Here is an 18874-nt window from a genome sequence, read left to right on the forward strand (position 1 = left end):
CATATTCCTGTGCACAAAGTGAGCTCCATCAACATCATGACCCCATTCTTAAACATTAAACATGACCTTCCTTAACCAATACAGCCCCATCACCACCTCAACCCCATCCTTAACTATTAAACACCATGACTTTCCTTAACCAGTACAGCCCCTTAAACATCACGACCCCATCCTTAACCATTGAACGTCACGACCCCATCCTTAACCATTGAACGTCACGACCCCATCCTTAACCATTGAACGTCACGACCCCATCCTTAACCATTGAACGTCACGACCCCATCCTTAACCATTGAACGTCACGACCCCATCCTTAACCATTGAACGTCACGACCCCATCCTTAACCATTGAACGTCACGACCCCATCCTTAACCATTGAACGTCACGACCCCATCCTTAACCATTGAACGTCACGACCCCATCCTTAACCATTGAACGTCACGACCCCATCCTTAACCATTGAACGTCACGACCCCATCCTTAACCATTGAACGTCACGACCCCATCCTTAACCATTGAACGTCACGACCCCATCCTTAACCTGTACAACCTCATCAATACTTCAACCCGATCCATAAACATTAAACACCATGTCCTCTCTTAACCTTTACAGCCCCATCACCACCCCAACCCCATCCTTAACTATTAAACAAAGTGCGCTCCATGAAGACCTCAACCCTTCTGAACACTTTTGGGATGAGCAGGTCTGGGGTGCGGTCAGTGTCTGACCTCACTAATGCTCTTGTAGCTGAATGAACACATCCCCACAGCCTCGCTCCAACATCTAGTGGAAAACCTTCCCGGAAGAGTCGAGGTGGGAATAAATCTTGAACGGGATATTTAACAAGGGGCTGATGAGTGGGTGTCCACAAACTTTTGCCCATGCAGTGTATCAGATAGTATATACAAAATGCTGTTGGTGTTTGAGACCACACAGGCAAGTGGTTAAATGATTATAAACCGATAATGACATAAGAATTTCCTCTGGTCCGACTCCACTCGCTGCCTTATCTGTGGTATTAAGTAAAGCATACAGCTGTGTGAGAACAGTGAGGCTCCATGAGTCACGTCGCTCTGTGTGAGAGCAACTCTCGTCCCTCAAAAGGTCACTCATAGCAGTTAAATAAAGGCGCAGGTCTATAGGCTTTTCCCTTTCTTCATAATGTATTTTGTCATTGTGAAATCAACAGTTGCTTGTACGTTGTGTTATTATTATAATACACATTTGCTCATTTAGTCATATGCACTATAACAACCACAATTTTACATCCAGAGATCGGTGATCCTAAATGAAACGGGTTTTTCTTAGATGATTTACAAAGTCCACATCCAAGTCCAGCTCATATAAACCTTAACGCTTCAGCAGCCTGTGGCACATGCAGAGCTCTCTCGTCTATCCCAGGGCTCGTGTTATCCCGTTCTCACTGTTAATACAGTTTCTGTCTGTTTCTTTTCCTCACAGGGAGGTTTTTTTTTACTACGTTTTATTTCAGAGAAGTATACAGCTCACTGTTTAATTAAACTGCGAATTGGAAAACGAGCATAAAGGGTCCGTTTCGGCCTTTATTGTTCCACCTGTGATTTATTGGCGCGGCTGACAGGAGTTTGGGTTAGAGTTGACTTTTGACGCGGCTCCAAATCCAAGGCCTGTCCAAGCACATAAACACGCGCTGAGGAGTAACAGGTATTTTCCACTGCGAGGTTCAGAAACTCTGACGCGTTTTAGGCTGGCCGTGTCTGTGAACCCTCCTAAACGCTCATGCTTCTCATCGATGAGGCTCTATTAGTCCAGCTCCCTACTACGTCCTTCCTGTAGGTCACACTGGGTAAAATGTTTTACTGCAAACTCTTTCCACAGAGTTTTTCCACTGTTTTAGCACCATCTTGATGATAACCTTACAGTAGTGATGCAGTGGGACCAAATTATTTGCCTACAAATCAAATCCAAATGATATTACAGCAATTGTTTAACAAATGTTTTAAATGGTAAAAAATGTTAGCGAAAACAGTACAGTGGATTTAAGGGTTATACATGTGTGTATGTATATATACATATATACCTACATACTGTGTCTTTTGATCATTTATTGAGTTTTGGTACCCGTGATGAATTAACACAGTTAGATACACTATATTGCCAAAAGTTTTGGGACACCCCTCCAAATCATTGAATTCAGGGGTTGGGCTCGGCCTCTTAGTTCCAGTGAAAGGAACTCTTAATGCTTCAGCTTCATACCAAGACAATTTCATGACAGTTTCATGCTCCCAACTTTGTGAGAACAGTTTGGGGATGACCCCTTCCTGTTCCAACATGACTGCACACCAGTGCACAAAGCAAGGTCCATAAAGACATGTATAAGTGAGTTTGGTGCGGAGGAACTTCACAGAGTCCTGACGTCAACCTGATAGAACACCTTTGGGGTGAATTAGAGCGGAGACTGAGAGTCAGACCTTCTCGTCCAACATCAGTGCCTGACCTCACAAATGCGCTTCTAGAGAAATGGTCAAAAAATCCCATAAACACACTTCTAAACTTTGTGGAAAGCCTTCCCAGAAGAGTTGAAGCTGTTATAGCTGCAAAGTGGCAGCACAACTCCATATTACATTCATGTGCATGCAGAGGCATTTGTCCCAAAACTTTTGGCAATATAGTGTAGTTTATCAGTATAGAATAGTTTATAAACTCACTCATTATTCCCTGATTCCTGGTTATTTTCATGCTTATAGCTTACAATAGAGTTTTTCCCAAGTAACATGGAACTGTAGTAATACTTTCAGGATTAGTTCATTTCATTAAAGTTGCAGTTGTCAGTTTGTTTTATTTCTCAGTCTTACAAATAGTGTTGAAATTTTGTTGAGAACATGAAAGGAAATAATTCGAACCATTGTATCAGAATAAGTGATTTTCAAAACAAAGGAAAAAAAGAAAGCTGCCATTTGCTTTGGATTGTTTGTATTTGGATTGGCCTTCAAGCAGATGAATGTCTGATTGTCATGTCAAAGGGGGGGGTCGGGGTCTTTTTCAACTCCATGCATTTCCCCATTGGAGATCTTTTCCACAAATCTTATGTGCTTAATGCTCATTCACACAGATAATCTGGTCATTACGGTAATGTCCTGTGCATGGAGTCTGCTGTTTCAGCATAGCAAGTCCAATGAATGTGTCGCAAAGATAGTCCAACACTGCCATTCAGGAGATACGGAGAAGGCTTGAATAATTATGCTAGTAAACTTAACAAGTCAGTAGAATTGTCAGTATAAGATAATGTGCCTCCAGTTTGTGAAAGGCAGTCATTTTTGGCTTATCTTACAGATGAATGGTGTCATCTAATTTCAAGGAATAGTTATATTCATGACTTTGCATCCTAATGTCTCTTAATATTAATCTTCTGATATCATCTTGATCCTTTCAGGTCTATAGTTGGAATGACCATGTATAACCAGGCCACACAGGAGATCGCCAAGCCGTCTGAGCTCTTGACCAGCGTGCGAGCCTACATGACAGTGCTGCAGTCCATCGAGAACTATGTCCAGATTGACATAACCAGAGTGTTTAACAACGTGCTGTTGCAGCAGACACAACACCTGGACAGCCACGGAGAGCCAACCATCACCAGCCTCTACACTAACTGGTGAGACAGACATACACATATGTAATGTAACTACGCCTCTGTGGCTAAAACACTTCCCTAGTCTAATCTTAACTACTACTCGGATCTTTAGGACTAGAGCATTGAGCTGATTGTTATCCTGTTGTAATGTATTGTTGCTACACATTACATTAGCGTTACCATCAGCGTTCTAGTACTCTTTATCTAAATAGCACAATGAGCTAATGGTGTTCATGTTGAAATCAACACCAGCATTAATACAGATGCCACTGTAGTCTGTTTGATGTATGTTTCATACACCTGATGAGATCTGACGGATGTGCTGACTCTTACAGGTATCTGGAGACTTTGCTTCGACAGGTGAGCAATGGCCACATAGCTTACTTCCCTGCCATGAAAGCATTCGTCAATCTTCCAACTGAGAACGAGCTCACCTTTAATGCCGAGGAGTATTCCGACATCTCTGGTAACCTCTCCAAAATTCTCTCAGCGCTGCTAACATTGCTAACAATCTTAAAGAAATGAATAGACAGATTATTACTTAGCTCTGTTTTGTTTTTTGACCTTATTTTGGAGTTTCAGTTCAGCGCGATTGTGTAATTTGAGTATTCTGCTCTCTGTTGTCTTTGTGTGTGTGATGAAACATCACTGATTCGGCCTTTTTATTGTTTTTGGTGAAATTTCTGTCTAATTCAGAAATGCGGTCACTTTCTGAGCTTCTGGGTCCATATGGAATGAAGTTCCTCAGTGAGAGCCTGATGTGGCACATCTCCTCCCAAGTGGCTGAGCTCAAGGTGAGGAGGTTATCACTGGTGAAGCTGACCGGAATCGTCTTGCTAATGAATGTGTCACAAAGGGGTGTCCATCGGTCATCATTAGGGGTCAGATGTTAATGCTTATGAAAGTCCACTGAGAACAATTCTGTTAGAGGTTATCAAACATGTTACAGGTGTTTAAAACCATGTTCCAGATTAGGACAACGTTTTTCCAGGTAAAATCATTAGGTCATGTTGAAAGGTCCACAAGTTATGTAGGTGTCCCTGGCTATTAAAGAATATGACCAAAATCATGGTCAAGTGTCTGGAGATGTTACAGGTTATGGCCAAGTGTTTTCAGGTGATGAAGGGTCAGGTGTCCCCAAGATATTGCAATTATCATAAAGGCTTGTGGACATTCAAGGTCCTCAGTCTAAGTCTTGTGAGCATTAAAGGTGTTCTCAGATTTTAAAAGTGTAATGGACAGGAATCCTCAGATTTTAAATTTAATGGTTAGGAGCCCCTAAGATATTAAAGTTAATGGTCATGTGTCCTTAGGTTTAAAAAGTAGCGTTCATATGTCACCAGGTGTTAAAGGTAATGGTCATGTATTCCCAGGTTTTAAAGGTAGTGGTCATGTGTCAACAGGTGTCCTCAGTTTTTAAATGCGTGTTTGTTGTCAGGTGTCCTCAGTTTTTAAATGTTATAGTCAGGTGTCCCCAAGATATTAAAGGTCATGGCTATGTGTCCCTAAGATATTGAAGGTAATGGTCATGTGTCCTCGGGTTTTAAAGGTAGTGCCCATATGTCACCAGGTTTTAAAGGACATGGTCGTATGTCCTCAGATTTTAAAGCTAATGGTCAGGTGTTTTCAGATAGATCAAGGCCAGTGGCTACAGTAATTTACAATGTATGAGGTCATTTAATGTTGATCAGGTGGCCCTAAGTCCTGAATATTTTGGTGTTATCAAGTCTTAAGCTTCATGGATAGGTTTTCTGAGTTTGCCCCAGATACTGAAGATAATGATTGTGTCTTCAGGTAATAAAGGTCATGATCGTGTGCTCTTAGATAACAGTCATAGTCACAGGTCTTGACTGAACACGTCCAGGTATTACAGGTGTTGCGTCCTCAGGTGCTGGGGATATATTTTAAAGATCATGGTGAGACTTCTAGCTGTCTCCAGGTATTAATAGTCCTGGAAGCACTAGTTGGTCTGCTTCTCTCTGTTGGCTTCTTCAGCAGCTCAGAGCATTCTCCATCTCCCTGGGTGCAATTAAAAGCTCTAATAGCTTAATGACATGATTCTCAGAGCCAGAGGGACTGGTGTGTGTACCTGTAAGTCTATTTGGTAATATATTTCTGCCCATCTTTTGCTTCTTGAGTAACACATACAAATATCAACCAGTGGATAAACACGCTCTTTATACCACAATTAAACTAAAGTTTACTTTAATAATGGAATCCTGTTCTAAATAGTACCAGTTTTGTTTGGAAATGTTTTTATGGGTTAGAGGAACAGACTTGCCCTGCTGTTGTCTATATATTGACCTTGTTGTTTGGATGTCAACATGCTGAAAGTATTTGAAACACAATCCAATATCACAATCATGCATTCTGTGGAAATGTGTGAATGATTTATTCTTTTCTAACATGCAAGGCTTTCTCCCCACCTGAAAATAATTTACAGTTGGAAAGGATAGTTTTGCTTATCCGATTTCTTTTTTGTGCTCTCACTCTTTACACCACGCTGTGTTTGCTTAATGCGAAACATATTCCAGCACAAGCACTTTGTTCATGGGTGATAGAGTAAACAATTCAGAGATATGCGAAGAGCTGGACACTTGATCGTATTTATTATTTCTTCTGTTTTATTTTAAACATGCAGCCAGGAGATAAACATTGATAGTGTGTGTGTGTGTACAGATGCACACATGCACACAAACATGTACTATATTAATAGAATAGTTCAGGTTCTTCCAATCGTAAAGCTTTGACCAAAGAAGAGAGACTTCTTGCGTTTTGGTTTACAGAAACTGGTGGTGGAGAATGTGGAGGTTCTGTCCCAGATGAGGACCAGCTTTGACAAACCTGATCACATGGCAGCACTCTTCAAGAGACTTACATGTAAGTGATGGCTGAAAAGCTGTCTGGAGTGCGTGGGATGGTTCGGGAGGGTGTGACGCCGCCTTGGCCTGCCATCATAGCATAGACACTTTAACAACTCGTTTACTCTCTTACACACAGATCACCGGGGACAACATTCTTAACTAGGTGACGACTTGTAAATGTGTGCTCCATGGGCCAATCCAAATAAACTTCTCCGCAACCGCATGGCTTTTTAAAAAGTCATCATAGTTTCAGAATGTACAAAGAAGGTCCAGTTTGAGTCAATCAGGCCTCGGTTATGAAACAGATGGGTGGATTTAGATCAAGGCTTGTTTTAATGTCTTTGGTTGCCTTTAGCTGTGGACAGTGTGCTCAAGAGGATGACCATCATCGGAGTCATTCTGTCCTTCCGCTCACTGGCACAGGAGGCGCTCCGGGATGTAAGTGTTACTTCCACACCTTAATCCTTGCCCTATTACAGCTTTTTTACAGCATTAAAATAAATTAATGCTATAATGTGTTCTAGGCTAAAACCATTGATTGTATCTGACATTCCTGATGAATTCAGTCGATCACAAAAGTTGAATGATCGAAATGAAAACAACAAAAATAAACCACGTTGTATGTCTTAGCTTAGCTTATTTTTCTTATCTGATACAATCTGATACGTCTCTCTGTTCTTTGAAGGTTCTCTCCTGCCACATTCCTTTCTTGGTCAGCTCTGTGGAGGATTTTAAGGATCACATTCCCCGTGAAACAGACATGAAGGTAACAACCTGCTGCATACCAGCAAACACACACTGAGACTCTAACAGCAAAGGTGACTTTCTGTGTCTTGTTCTCAGGTGGCCATGAACGTTTATGAGCTGTCCTCAGCAGCAGGCTTGCCCTGTGAGATCGATCCTGCTCTTGTCGTGGCTCTGTCCTCCCAGAAGTCTGGTAAGCGGTGATAAAAAGCAGCACTTCCTCTTCTATTAGCATTCAGTATGTCAGGAAATATTACAGATGTCTGTGGAGATCAACAAGAATTCACCATATTCATGTAGAAACAACTTTTACCAGTAGACAGGCGTTCTGTCCTGCTGGTAGACTGGGACGTTTTCATCAGTATAAACAAATGAATTATCTTATGGCCACAAGTCAGGACACTGTTGGCTTTCAGTGCGAGAGTACCTCTGTTGAAATAACCTTACACAGAATTTTAGCCTTCAAATGATCTTATGCACAATTATGTAAAATAGAAGCTGATGAACAGGCACTCGGAGCATCTCAGAGAGCAGAACAACATTTACATTGTAGATTTGTGTGAATGAAAAATTCATTTCTTTTCTATGAGAATATAACCCCTAGGCTAGTTGAAAATAGAAATACTTAAAGTTCTTAAAGCCCTGAGTGTGCCTATTTACATAAGAGTCATTAACCACCACTGTGGAGTGGACGCAGTCAATGCTGAACATGGACACAAGGAAACAGGGTGCCAGTTCCCGTTTTGGCCTCTTGAACATTCGTCCACATTTCCATGTAATGATGTATAACGTAGAATTCTACCGTAGACCAGAGATAAGGAGTCCTGTGGATTCGAACACATTTCTGTGGAACATCCAAGGGAAATGGAAAGTCCGTAAGGAGAAATGAATTGCTGTATAACTCTTAAAATGTCAGCTTTGTTTCACTCTGTTCATCTCTCTAATAACAATAATAATAATAATAATAATGATATAAATGTCGGTTCTCGGAGTACGTAGAAGAATATTTTTGGCTTGGCCCGTTCGAGTCTCATCGTTGTAAGACAGATCTCCACTGTTTACTGTCAAAACAGAGCGTCATAGCCAAACGCCACATCACCAACTCGCTCCCAGAGGGTTGTTCTAATACAAATACAAGTTAATTGTTGGACATTAGCAGCGTTTTTCTTGGCACCTCCGCCTCAGGGCCTGCTGAGAGAGAGAGAACGTTTTCTCCTAGCGGTTTCTGCTTTGTCATTTTCCGAGCCAAAATAAAGGTGTTTGCGAAGGATCGGTGGAGTCATTCGGCCTTTTTTTTTCTGCGATAACAGAAAACATCAGCCCCGAGGAGGAGTACAAGATTGCCTGCCTGCTGATGGTGTTTGTGGCCGTCTCCCTGCCGACCCTGGCCAGCAACGTCATGTCACAGTACAGCCCTGCAATCGAAGGTATCCATGACGGAAAGAATCGGTTGAAATGGTTACGATTATGAAAAACTGAATATTCTTTTTACCTTTTATTAGTGAACTAGTGTACCATGTTCATGAGTGAACTAGTGTACCATATTAGTATGTGTGAAGTCAACTAAAAATGAGTTTAATCCCATCTTTTACCTCTACGTTAATGCACCTCAGGGCACTGCAACAACATCCACTGCCTGGCGAAGGCGATTAACCAGATTGCTGCCGCTCTCTTCACCATCCATAAGGGCAGCATTGAGGATCGCCTGAAGGAGTTCCTCGCTGTGAGTTTAGCACATCTACACGTTCAGCAACTTCGACAAATTCCTTTACATCAGCGAGATATAAACAGGCTTCGGTTACTTATTGCAGCTGTGCTTAGCCTTGGCGCTGAGCTGCCATAACCTCGATTCAGTGTGACAGGCGTGAGCTCAAACTTTAGGCAAATTGCTTGTGTTTGACAGACGAAGGAAAACTAAGTAGCTCTCAAGGACTAACCAGTGGCCTCTCTCTCTCTCTCTCTCTCTCTCTCTCTCTCTCTCTCTCACATACACACGCTCCAGTTCCCTCACTCACTGGCTCTTTTTCTATAAATCGAACACTACTTCGTTTTTCTTCCCCTCTTCGTTTTCCTTTTTCTGTTTCTCACAGCTCCCTTTTTTCTATAAATCTAACGCTGCATTCAATGCAAAGTTGTCATTTCCTGCCTCCAATAAAGAAAGCCAAAATTTAACTCCTCGACTTAAACTCCTCTAAAGGCCAGTTCCTCCCTCCCGTGTTCACGGAGTGATATCAAATCAACATGGCCGCTACTTATATGACTTTATAACAGTTTTAGCTTCAGATCAGTTGATATACACATCATTAAATCAATAGTATCGCTCATACTAATCACTATTATTAGAGAGTCATCAACTCGCGTTATAAAAAGACACGAACACACAATCTCTCTCTTTACTGTTTTTTTCTCTCTCCTGAAAGCTCTGTATATCTGTGTCTCATTCTTTTAGACCCATTGCTCATTTGAGAACTGGATCTTTAAATTCTAGTTTTTGCACATTACCTCATCTCTTATACCTTAACATTTCTAGTATTTGGTATTTTTTGTTATTTTATTTAATTATATTTTATTTGTTAGATTTTTTTGTTATATTTTGTACCCTTAAATTCTAGTATTTAGTATTTTTGTTGTTGTTATTTCTATTTTATTTTTTTTATTTATTACCTTATTACCTCTGCTTGTGGATACTGCTAGAAGTTGTAAATTTCCCATTGGGATGAATAAAGTATCTCTATCTATCTATCTATCTATCTATCTATCTATCTATCTATCTATCTATCTATCTATCTATCTATCTATCTATCTATCTATCTATCTATCTATCTATCTATCTATCTATCTATCTATCTATCTATCTATCTATCTTCCTCTGTCTTCTGCCTCGGTTGCATGATTGTGTTATTGAACTTTTTAACTTCATTAAGTGATTGCTTTCTTTCTTGTTTTTATTTTTTTATTTTCTTTTCCCCCCACACTCATTGATCAGGTGTTTTGAATAATCAGCACAGCTCTCACACATCAGAGCAGGCCGAATGAATCCGCAGTTATTTCTCCCCTGATACTAGTGTGAGAGGAGATCAGTCGAGTGAAGATCTGAGAACAAAACTCTGGGTTAATTCCAGTGACTTTTAATGAGACAGATGCCGATGATGCTGACGATCAAACTTGACTCCCTTCCATATTGTAAATCTAGGCGGAAAAAGAAGGAGAAACGAAATCTTTATAAATGCGTCACTTTTTTTTGGTAGACGGGTTTCAAACTTCTAGAGCAAGGCTGTCGAACCCTATCCACAAAGGGTGCAGGTTTTCATTCCAAACAAGCAGGAGCCACATCTGATTCCACCTGGTTAATCGGTTGATCTTGGCTTTCAATGAAACGAAGATGGAATGAAAACCCTACACCCAGCCCTATAAGGTTCGACCACCCCTGTTCTAGAACTTTCCAGAACGTCTGAGAGAGAGAGATATGTAAAAGAGGAACATCACTAATGATCTGTTCTGTCCTCTGTGCTCGTTCAGCTCGCCTCCTCCAGCTTGCTGAAGATCGGTCAGGAGACGGACAAGACGACCACCAGGAACCGCGAGTCTGTTTATCTTCTCCTCGACATGGTGAGACCCAACACCACCACCACCTTTCTGTCGCCTGTCCTTCTGCTCTGTTACTCATCTTTTTTTGTTATATCTTTATTTTAATCACCTCACCAGCTGGAGCTTGTTGCAACACTGGCGTATTAAACCTTTGCGTCATCTCTTTAAATAGGAGATGAAATATCGCAGCTGTTTGTAGTATTATTTGAAAAAAAAATAACACCGCTCTACAGGATTTATGTTTGATCAGCCATCTGCAGTCATGCAGTCTGTATCTGTCGTCTTGTGATCAGAGAGGAGCTTGTGTGGGATTTGTCTGAAGGATTAGCAGCTCTTTGAAGTGTAATCTACAAGTAGCTGGGCTCTGCTGGGTAATGGAAAGTGACGAGCGTCTTGATTAGGCCGAGGACGTGTTCGTGTGTGTCCTCCAGCCAGTGCCAGAGCTGTCTCACACACACACACACACAGAGCAGACTGGCAAGCACACCGCCAAGCCCTGAAATCTGTTCTCACATGGATTTGTGTGTGTGTGTTCTAGATTGTTCAGGAGTCTCCGTTCCTCACCATGGACCTGTTGGAGTCGTGTTTTCCGTATGTGCTGCTCCGAAACGCTTACCACGCCGTCTACAAGCAGTCAGTATCTGCTTCTGCGTGAGAGCTGACCAGTCACATTCCACACACACACACACACACAAAATTCCTCTGTATTCATTCTCAGTCTTACTGGCGCAACACTTCGTATGGGATCAAATCTTCTTTAAAAACAAATAAATAAATAAAAAAAGAACAAGCCAATATTGACCAGGTAGAAGAAACTACAAGTTTTGTTTGTCAAAGACTAGTAACACTAAATATAATTTTTGGATGTTTTTTCTCGTTTTAATTTGTTTTATTATAATTTTTTTTTTTAGAGTGGGATGTGGAAAAGGGAATTTGCAATGGTTTAAAGAAAAAACTATATGAAACACAGTATTTGGTTGTGTGTGTTGTGGGGGTGGGGGAGGGGTGGGGTGAAGTGATAAAGCACCACGTTATGCTAAAAAAAAAAAAAAACCGCTCTAAAACACTATGAAAAGAAACACAGTGATTCTTATTTCGGTGTCGTCCTAGCTCTAATCTGTGTGGGTTAACGCGTGCATTCTTTATCTAAAAATCTTTTTTTATTTTTAATTCTTCTTCTTCTTCTTCTTCTTCACACAGTTTCACGTTCTTTTGACACATTTGCCAAAATAACGATATGACACATAGCATCTCATTTGATTAAAAGCAGAAATGTGGGTAACTACGTGTTCTAAAAAAGAAGCCTATGGTGGTGTTTGTATAAAGCATATTATAATTTTTTAAACTAACTTTCATGATGCCTCGCGGCGTTTCCCGAGACTCCATCGTAACTTTCTGTGCGGTTATGATAAACATTCGTACATATTTATTGAATGTTTATAAGTTGCCTCCCCATCCCTTCCTCCCTCCCTCTCTCTCTCTCTCTATCTCTCTCGCTCTCTCTCTCGAACCTTCCCCGTTTCCCTTTTACCGATTTTATATGTTTTGGATTTTTATTTATTTTTTTTTTTTCTTTTGGAAATTACCATGTATCTTCCATAACATGAAAAAATAAACATTGGGTCATATGCACTCGACCCGTGTGCTGTCCTCCTGCTTCAAGACTTTCTGTTCTTCTCTAGCTGATCTAGATCGCAGATCATTTTTTAATTGGTCATCACCACAGCATTTAAAATTCATATAATAGGTTTATTGACTCTATTTATTAATATATAAATAGCAATAAATTGCTAAAACAAAGCAGCAGCACCCTGGAGAGGCCACAGGGGGGAATTTAAATAAATAAATAAAAGGATTTTAAATCTTAAATTGCGCAACTAAACATAACAAATTTAATAGAGTCGCTGAAATGATTGAAATCAGCATCTCTCACAGAATTCGCCATAAACATGTTATTTTTTATCTGAGACGGAAAATTTAATTCATTTGTAAACGTGAATAAAACATTATTATAAAACTCTTTTCATGTCCTCACCTGGGCTCTTGTGCAGTATTTCGAATAAAATTCATGTCTCTTCTCGAAAAAGAAACATAATAGAAATGTGTATATTTTCCCTTTTCCTAAATACTGAACGCATTTCAATAGGATGAATTTCTTTTACGCCTATTTAAATGTATTCTAGACACTCTTTTATTCAAATCTATTCAATGGTCTAGTATAAAGCTGTTCAATCCATTCATCTGCATGCCATTTTATGTTTGTATTTTTGTCTTTGACACTGTATACTAGGGCTATCTGAGCTCAGCTGAGCCATCCAGACATCATATATACTGCTCTGCTATAGATAATGACCTTTTGGTTGGAATCGGCCACATGTGGCTTACATGAAGGTCAAGAGGTATTGTTATAGCTGGTGTGTGTGCACTGTATGATGAAACACCTGGACACCTGACCATCACACCCACATGTTGTCAGATTGTCTTTTTATTCTGTAGTGCTTAAGTTTACCTTCACTGGAACTAAGAGGCTCAAACTGGTTCCAGTATGATAATGTCTCAGTGCACGAAGCTCTCCATGAAGACATGATGAGGAGGTTACTGGAAGAACTGGAGTGTCCTGGACTCTGACTCAATCCCACTGAACACTTTTGGGATGGAACTGGAGCCTCCTCAACACCCCAACATAATTTTCTATCTCGCTCTTGTAGCGGATTGACCTTGCTCCAAGAAGCTTTTATTGTCATTTCAGCTATATATAAAACTAAGAGGCTCAAACCTGTTCCAGTATGAAGTTTGGAGTAGAGAGACTCGAGTGTCCTGCACAGAGCCCTGACTTTGTGACTTAACCACACTGAACACCTTTGAGAAGACCTGGAACTGGAAGCCTCCTCAACATCCCAACATCATTGTCTGATCTCACTAATGCTCTTGTAGCTGATTGACCACGCTCTAACATCTGGTGGGAATCCAAAAGTCAATGAAGGAGCTTTTATTGTCTATGTATAGCTGATGTAGTACATAGTGAAATGAAACAACGTTCCTCAAGGACCCTGATGCTACATAAAACAACACAGAGCTACGGACTGAAAAGTAAGTTAACCATGCCACATAAAGTGCATAGTGTTCAACCTAGTGCAAGACACCAGACAATACAATTACACTATTGTCATGAACTAAATCTGGAACTGGATGTTCATCAAGGAAATATGAGAGTGATGGTCAGGTGCCTGCAAACGTTTGCGCATATAGTGTATATACATCAGACTGGAATGAATTATTAGATGCTTCTTAACTAAAGTTGAGTAGCCTATAGCTTACTAAATAAAATGAGTCTCTTTAGTAGTTTAGTTTAGTATCATAAAATAGGTACAAAGATCTAATTGGCTAGCATTACACTGAGCAAGGTATTATTTTTGGGTAACACACAGATGAATCATTGCAGGATTTAATGTTTTTTAGATTAATGTTTAATTTACAATGAGCTTTTTAATAAGCCAAAGAAGCTTAGACTGTGCTTAGCGATATAGGGCAAGCTTAAGGATTTGAGTGAGTTTGACGAAGGGCCAAATTGTGATGGCTAGACCACTGGATCAGAGCATCTCCAAAACTGCAGTTCTTGTGGGGTGTTCCCGGTCTCCAGTGGTCAGTATCTATCAAAAGTGGTCCAAGGAAGGAACAGCGATGAACCGGTGACAGGGTCATGGGTGGGCAAGGCTTATTGATGCACGTGGGGAGCGAAGGCTGGCCCGTGTGATCCGATCCAACAGACGAGCGACTGTTGCTCAGATTGCTGAAGAAGTTAATGCTGGTTCTGATAGAAAGGTGTCAGAATACACAGTGCAGGACGGGTCAGGGCTGTTTTAGCAGCAAAAGGTGGACCAACATATTAGTCACTGGTCATAATGTTATGCCTGATCTGTGTATTACCATGCATTTCCAATACTACACATTTGCATCAAACAGGGAATCTACTTCATTCACATCAGAGTTCATTTTAAAACAATGCATTTCAGCTTTCATTCAATATAATAATAAAAAGTCTCTTTAAACCGACTGGTTTCCAGAAATTGATGGAATGACTTTTAAAAGCTTCCGATGGGCCGCCTATCATATGTAGGAGTTCATCAGGATACTATAAAGCAGGGATCCTCAAGTCTGGCCCACGAGATCCACTTACCGTAATCAAACACACCTGAGTACGCTAATCAGTGTCTTCAGGATCATCAGGAGTTTGATCAGGGTTGGAGCTAAACTCTGCAGTGGATTGGTCCTCCAGGGCAAGATTTCAGGAACCCTGCTATAAAGCAACTTAGAATTGTGGGACTCTACAAGTCTGGTTTTCCTTAGGAGCAATTTCCAAACAACTGAAGGTACCATGAATATCTGTAAAAACGAATATATACAACTAAAAAAATCCTGGAAACACACAGACACTGCATTATTTCTCCATAAGTGAATTATCCAAGGATGAACAAACTTTCATCTACAACTTCTACGAGAAAGTGATGAAGGGAGTTGGTAGCATCAGGGACCGACGTACAGTATGTACGTCCACCCTTAAGAGTGCCAAGGAAGAAGCCTCTACTGCAGGAGTGGCATAAAAAGCCAGAAGTTTGCAGGTGGTCACCAGTCTTTTGTAGGCGTGTTCTCTAGTCCAGATGAACCACAAATTGACGTCTTTTGCCGTTAGAATCAGCACTATGTATGGAGGACACAGGGTGAGGCTTTTAAACTTAGAAACACCATCCCAGCTGTGAACATTGTGGTGGCAGCATCATACTGTGGGAGTGTTTCCTGGAATGGTGCACTTGAGAAAATAGATGGCGTCATGAGAAAGTGCTAGAAATACTGAACACCACCTTATGATATCAGCTAGAATGTAAAACATGGTCACAGCTAGATTTTCTAGCTTGTCACAACATGGCTTAAAGACAGCAACACGGAAAGTATTAAAGTGACCATCAGCCTGAACTGAAGAACCATTGGAGAGCATTGTGTGGTAAGAAACTTGTGCCATTTTGATTCATTTAAAATGCAATGGCACTAAATACAAAATGTTTAGAAAATTGTGACTGACAGAAAATCAGATAAGACATGAAATAAATGTTTTTTTGCTATAAATGAAATATTGTAATTGACTTAACATCTATCATATGTATACACACACTATATTGCCAAAAGTTTTGGGACACGTCTCCAAATCATTGAATTCAGGGGTTGGACTCAGCCCCTTAGTTCCACTGAAAGGGACTCTTAATGCTTCAGCTTCATACCAAGACATTTTGGAAAATTTCATGCTCCGAACTTTGTGGGAACAGTTTGGGGATGACCCCTTCCTGTTCCAACATGACTGCACACCAGTGCACAATGCAAGGTCTATAAAGACATGGATGATGAGTTTGGTGTGGAGGAACCCGATAGAAGACCTTTGGGATGAATTAGAGTGGCCTGACCTCACAAATGCACTTCTAAAGGAATGGTCAATAATTCCCATAAACACACACCTAAACCTTGTGGAAAGCCTTAGAAGAGTTGAAGCTGTTATAGCTGCAAAGGGCGGGCCAACTCCATATTACATTCATGTGCATGTAAAGGCAGATGTCCCAAAACTTTTGGCAATATAGTGTGTATATTTGAATTTGGATGTCTTTAGCCTAGGTGTATGTAAACCTTCGGCCTAACTGTGCATCTCAGTGTAAACATATGATAAATAACCAGAACAGAACAGTACATTAGTGTGTGATTTGAGACGCGTCTGATTCGGGGAACACTGGAATAAACTGTGAGGTAGAAACATTGTTGTTTTGTTTTTTTTCCCTTCCTCAGTCTGGAGTTTAGTCTGACTTTATCTTTATTTGATCATGATTACTCCAGCCTGTCTGCGTCTTTGCTATTTACCTACATTCATTACAACCAAATCCCTTTATCACCTCCTCACAGATGTGAGCAGTTAACACCCTGTTAAAACACCTCCTGTACTAATTGACAGTCAGTGGAGCAGCTGGTGTGGATGTAGACTGGTGGATGTTGACCTAACATGTTCGTTTGGCTTGCAGTGTTGTCCACCTGGCGATTTAACCTCGACACCAAAGGAACGTATGAGCCGCACAGATCAGGTGTGGCCTCTGAGGTAAAAATGTTTCCTCTGAAGTTTGGACATTTCCCATCGTAGGCTGGTTTGGAAACTTGTGCCAAGGACTGAGTGGGTATGATTATAAATGCTGTCAGCATGTCAGGGCTGCACAGGAATGGATTAATAAATATTTATTTTACATTCATGTCACCCGGAGTTTAAACCTCAGCACATTTAAATGCAGCTATTTCATTTTAATGGCCTTCTCAACAGATCTTTGGATGCCTTGTGTAAGCATTGAGGAATCCTTGTTTCAAAGAAAGGATTGTTGTGATAACCTTTAATTAAGTTACAGGTTTTGTCAAGCAGAGTCGATTCTGTTCGAGTGTGTATTTTCATTACTATACACAAGATGTACCTTACAACTATACAAGTTACTTTAAACACAATTGACCCAAGGTTAGTGGCAGCTACACGGACCTGAGCAAATAAACAAATAATTAATATTTTTCTGGATTTTGCAAACTGAATGCAAACAAATAAGTCCATTGAATAAGGAATAACACAAGTAACTGTGCTGTTGTACAAAAACAATCCCCACAGTAAGTCTATGGTTCAGCCCAACGAGAAGTGAAAGGAACTCTTAATGCTTCAGCTTCATACCAAGACATTTCGGACAATTTCATGCTCCCAACATTGTGGGAACGGTTTGGGGATGTTCCTGTTCCAACATGACTGTACACCAGTGCACAAAGCAAGGTCCATAAAGACACAGATGAGAGAGTTTGGTGTGGAGGAACTTCACAGAGTCCTGACCTCAACCTGATAGAACACCTTTGGGATGAATTAGAGCGGAGACTGTGAGTCAGACCTTCTCGTCCAACATCAGTGCCTGACCTCACAAATGTACTTCTAGTGGAATGGTCAAAAATTCCCATTAACACACTACTAAACCTTGTGGAAAGCCTTCCCAGAGGAGTTGAAGCTGTTATAGCTGCAAAGGGCGGGCCACCTCCGTATTACATTCATGTGCATGTAAAGGCAGATGTTCCGAAACTTTTGGCAATATAACTGTATGTCCATGTTGATGAGCTGTTACTACAGAAGCAATACCGTTTTATATAGCTATAGTTTGTGAGCCGTGATGGTATATAAAATTAATCCACACTTTCTGACCAATCAGATTTGAGAATTCAACTGTTTTATAATTTGCCATATAAGCCTCTATCACGTCTCGGTGGATCGACTACATTTGCAGTGAAATCAAACCTGAAAAATGAAACCTTGTCAGGAAAAGAAAAATCCATTCCATTAGCTCACTGAAATCTTTTTCTCATTTTTCCTCAAGTCAGATGTGTGTGAAACTGCTGGGAGGCTCGAGTAAAATGAGTCAGTGTACTCCAGCTGTTTCTTATGGAGGCTACAGATGCAGCTCTGTAACACTGAATCAGAGTCTGTCCTTAAAGACAACTGCCCAATTGTTCGTTAATTAGCTGTCTCACAATAAAAAACAGCTTTGTTTGGTCAGCTAAAACTATTATTTGTAATTAAAGTGAATAAAAGTTGACGTCAGTAGGTCACTAGAGGACAGTTTTAACATTGTAAGCACAGGTCACTGTAGTGTGAACAGCCTAACACTGGATTCCTGCTTATGTGTATTTTATAAAGTGATGTGAAATTTCTATGGTCAAAATATTACCCGTTTGTTCGTCCAGGCACCAAAAAAGTGTTTTTATTTTTTTTATTTTATTTTATTTATTTTCAGATAATGTGAAACTGATTACAAGCAGGTTAATATACATTTAATATAAAATTATCTACTTTTTTTTTTTTTTTAAATCTTTCCATATTGAAGACACATCACTGCTTTATTTATTATATATTTGATAAACGATAAGATTTAGTTATTTTTTTAAAAAAGAAAGAAAAAGCCTATATGCAATCTGTCTTTAGACATTTCCTTAATTCTTAAATATTTATTTTTTTTGTAGTT

The 18874-nt window shown here is 40.2% G+C and overlaps 1 protein-coding gene across 4 annotated transcripts in view; it reads left to right on the forward strand.

Moving 5' to 3' along the window:
- nckap1 (NCK-associated protein 1) overlaps positions 1–12458 on the forward strand; it is a 62227-nt gene extending 49769 nt beyond the window's left edge. For all 4 annotated transcript variants that reach the window (XM_058391967.1, XM_058391968.1, XM_058391969.1 and 1 more), the window contains 11 exons: positions 3415–3633; positions 3948–4078; positions 4309–4406; positions 6399–6492; positions 6832–6914; positions 7162–7242; positions 7320–7413; positions 8531–8647; positions 8834–8943; positions 10740–10829; positions 11347–12458. In XM_058391967.1, the coding sequence (XP_058247950.1) occupies positions 3415–3633; positions 3948–4078; positions 4309–4406; positions 6399–6492; positions 6832–6914; positions 7162–7242; positions 7320–7413; positions 8531–8647; positions 8834–8943; positions 10740–10829; positions 11347–11463 (1234 nt within the window). In that variant the 3' untranslated portion in view covers positions 11464–12458. The remainder of the gene's footprint in view (positions 1–3414; positions 3634–3947; positions 4079–4308; positions 4407–6398; positions 6493–6831; positions 6915–7161; positions 7243–7319; positions 7414–8530; positions 8648–8833; positions 8944–10739; positions 10830–11346) is intronic.
- Positions 12459–18874: the final 6416 nt, after the last annotated feature.

This window comes from Hemibagrus wyckioides, linkage group LG06 (assembly GCF_019097595.1).
Source record: "Hemibagrus wyckioides isolate EC202008001 linkage group LG06, SWU_Hwy_1.0, whole genome shotgun sequence".
Lineage (NCBI taxonomy): Eukaryota > Metazoa > Chordata > Actinopteri > Siluriformes > Bagridae > Hemibagrus > Hemibagrus wyckioides.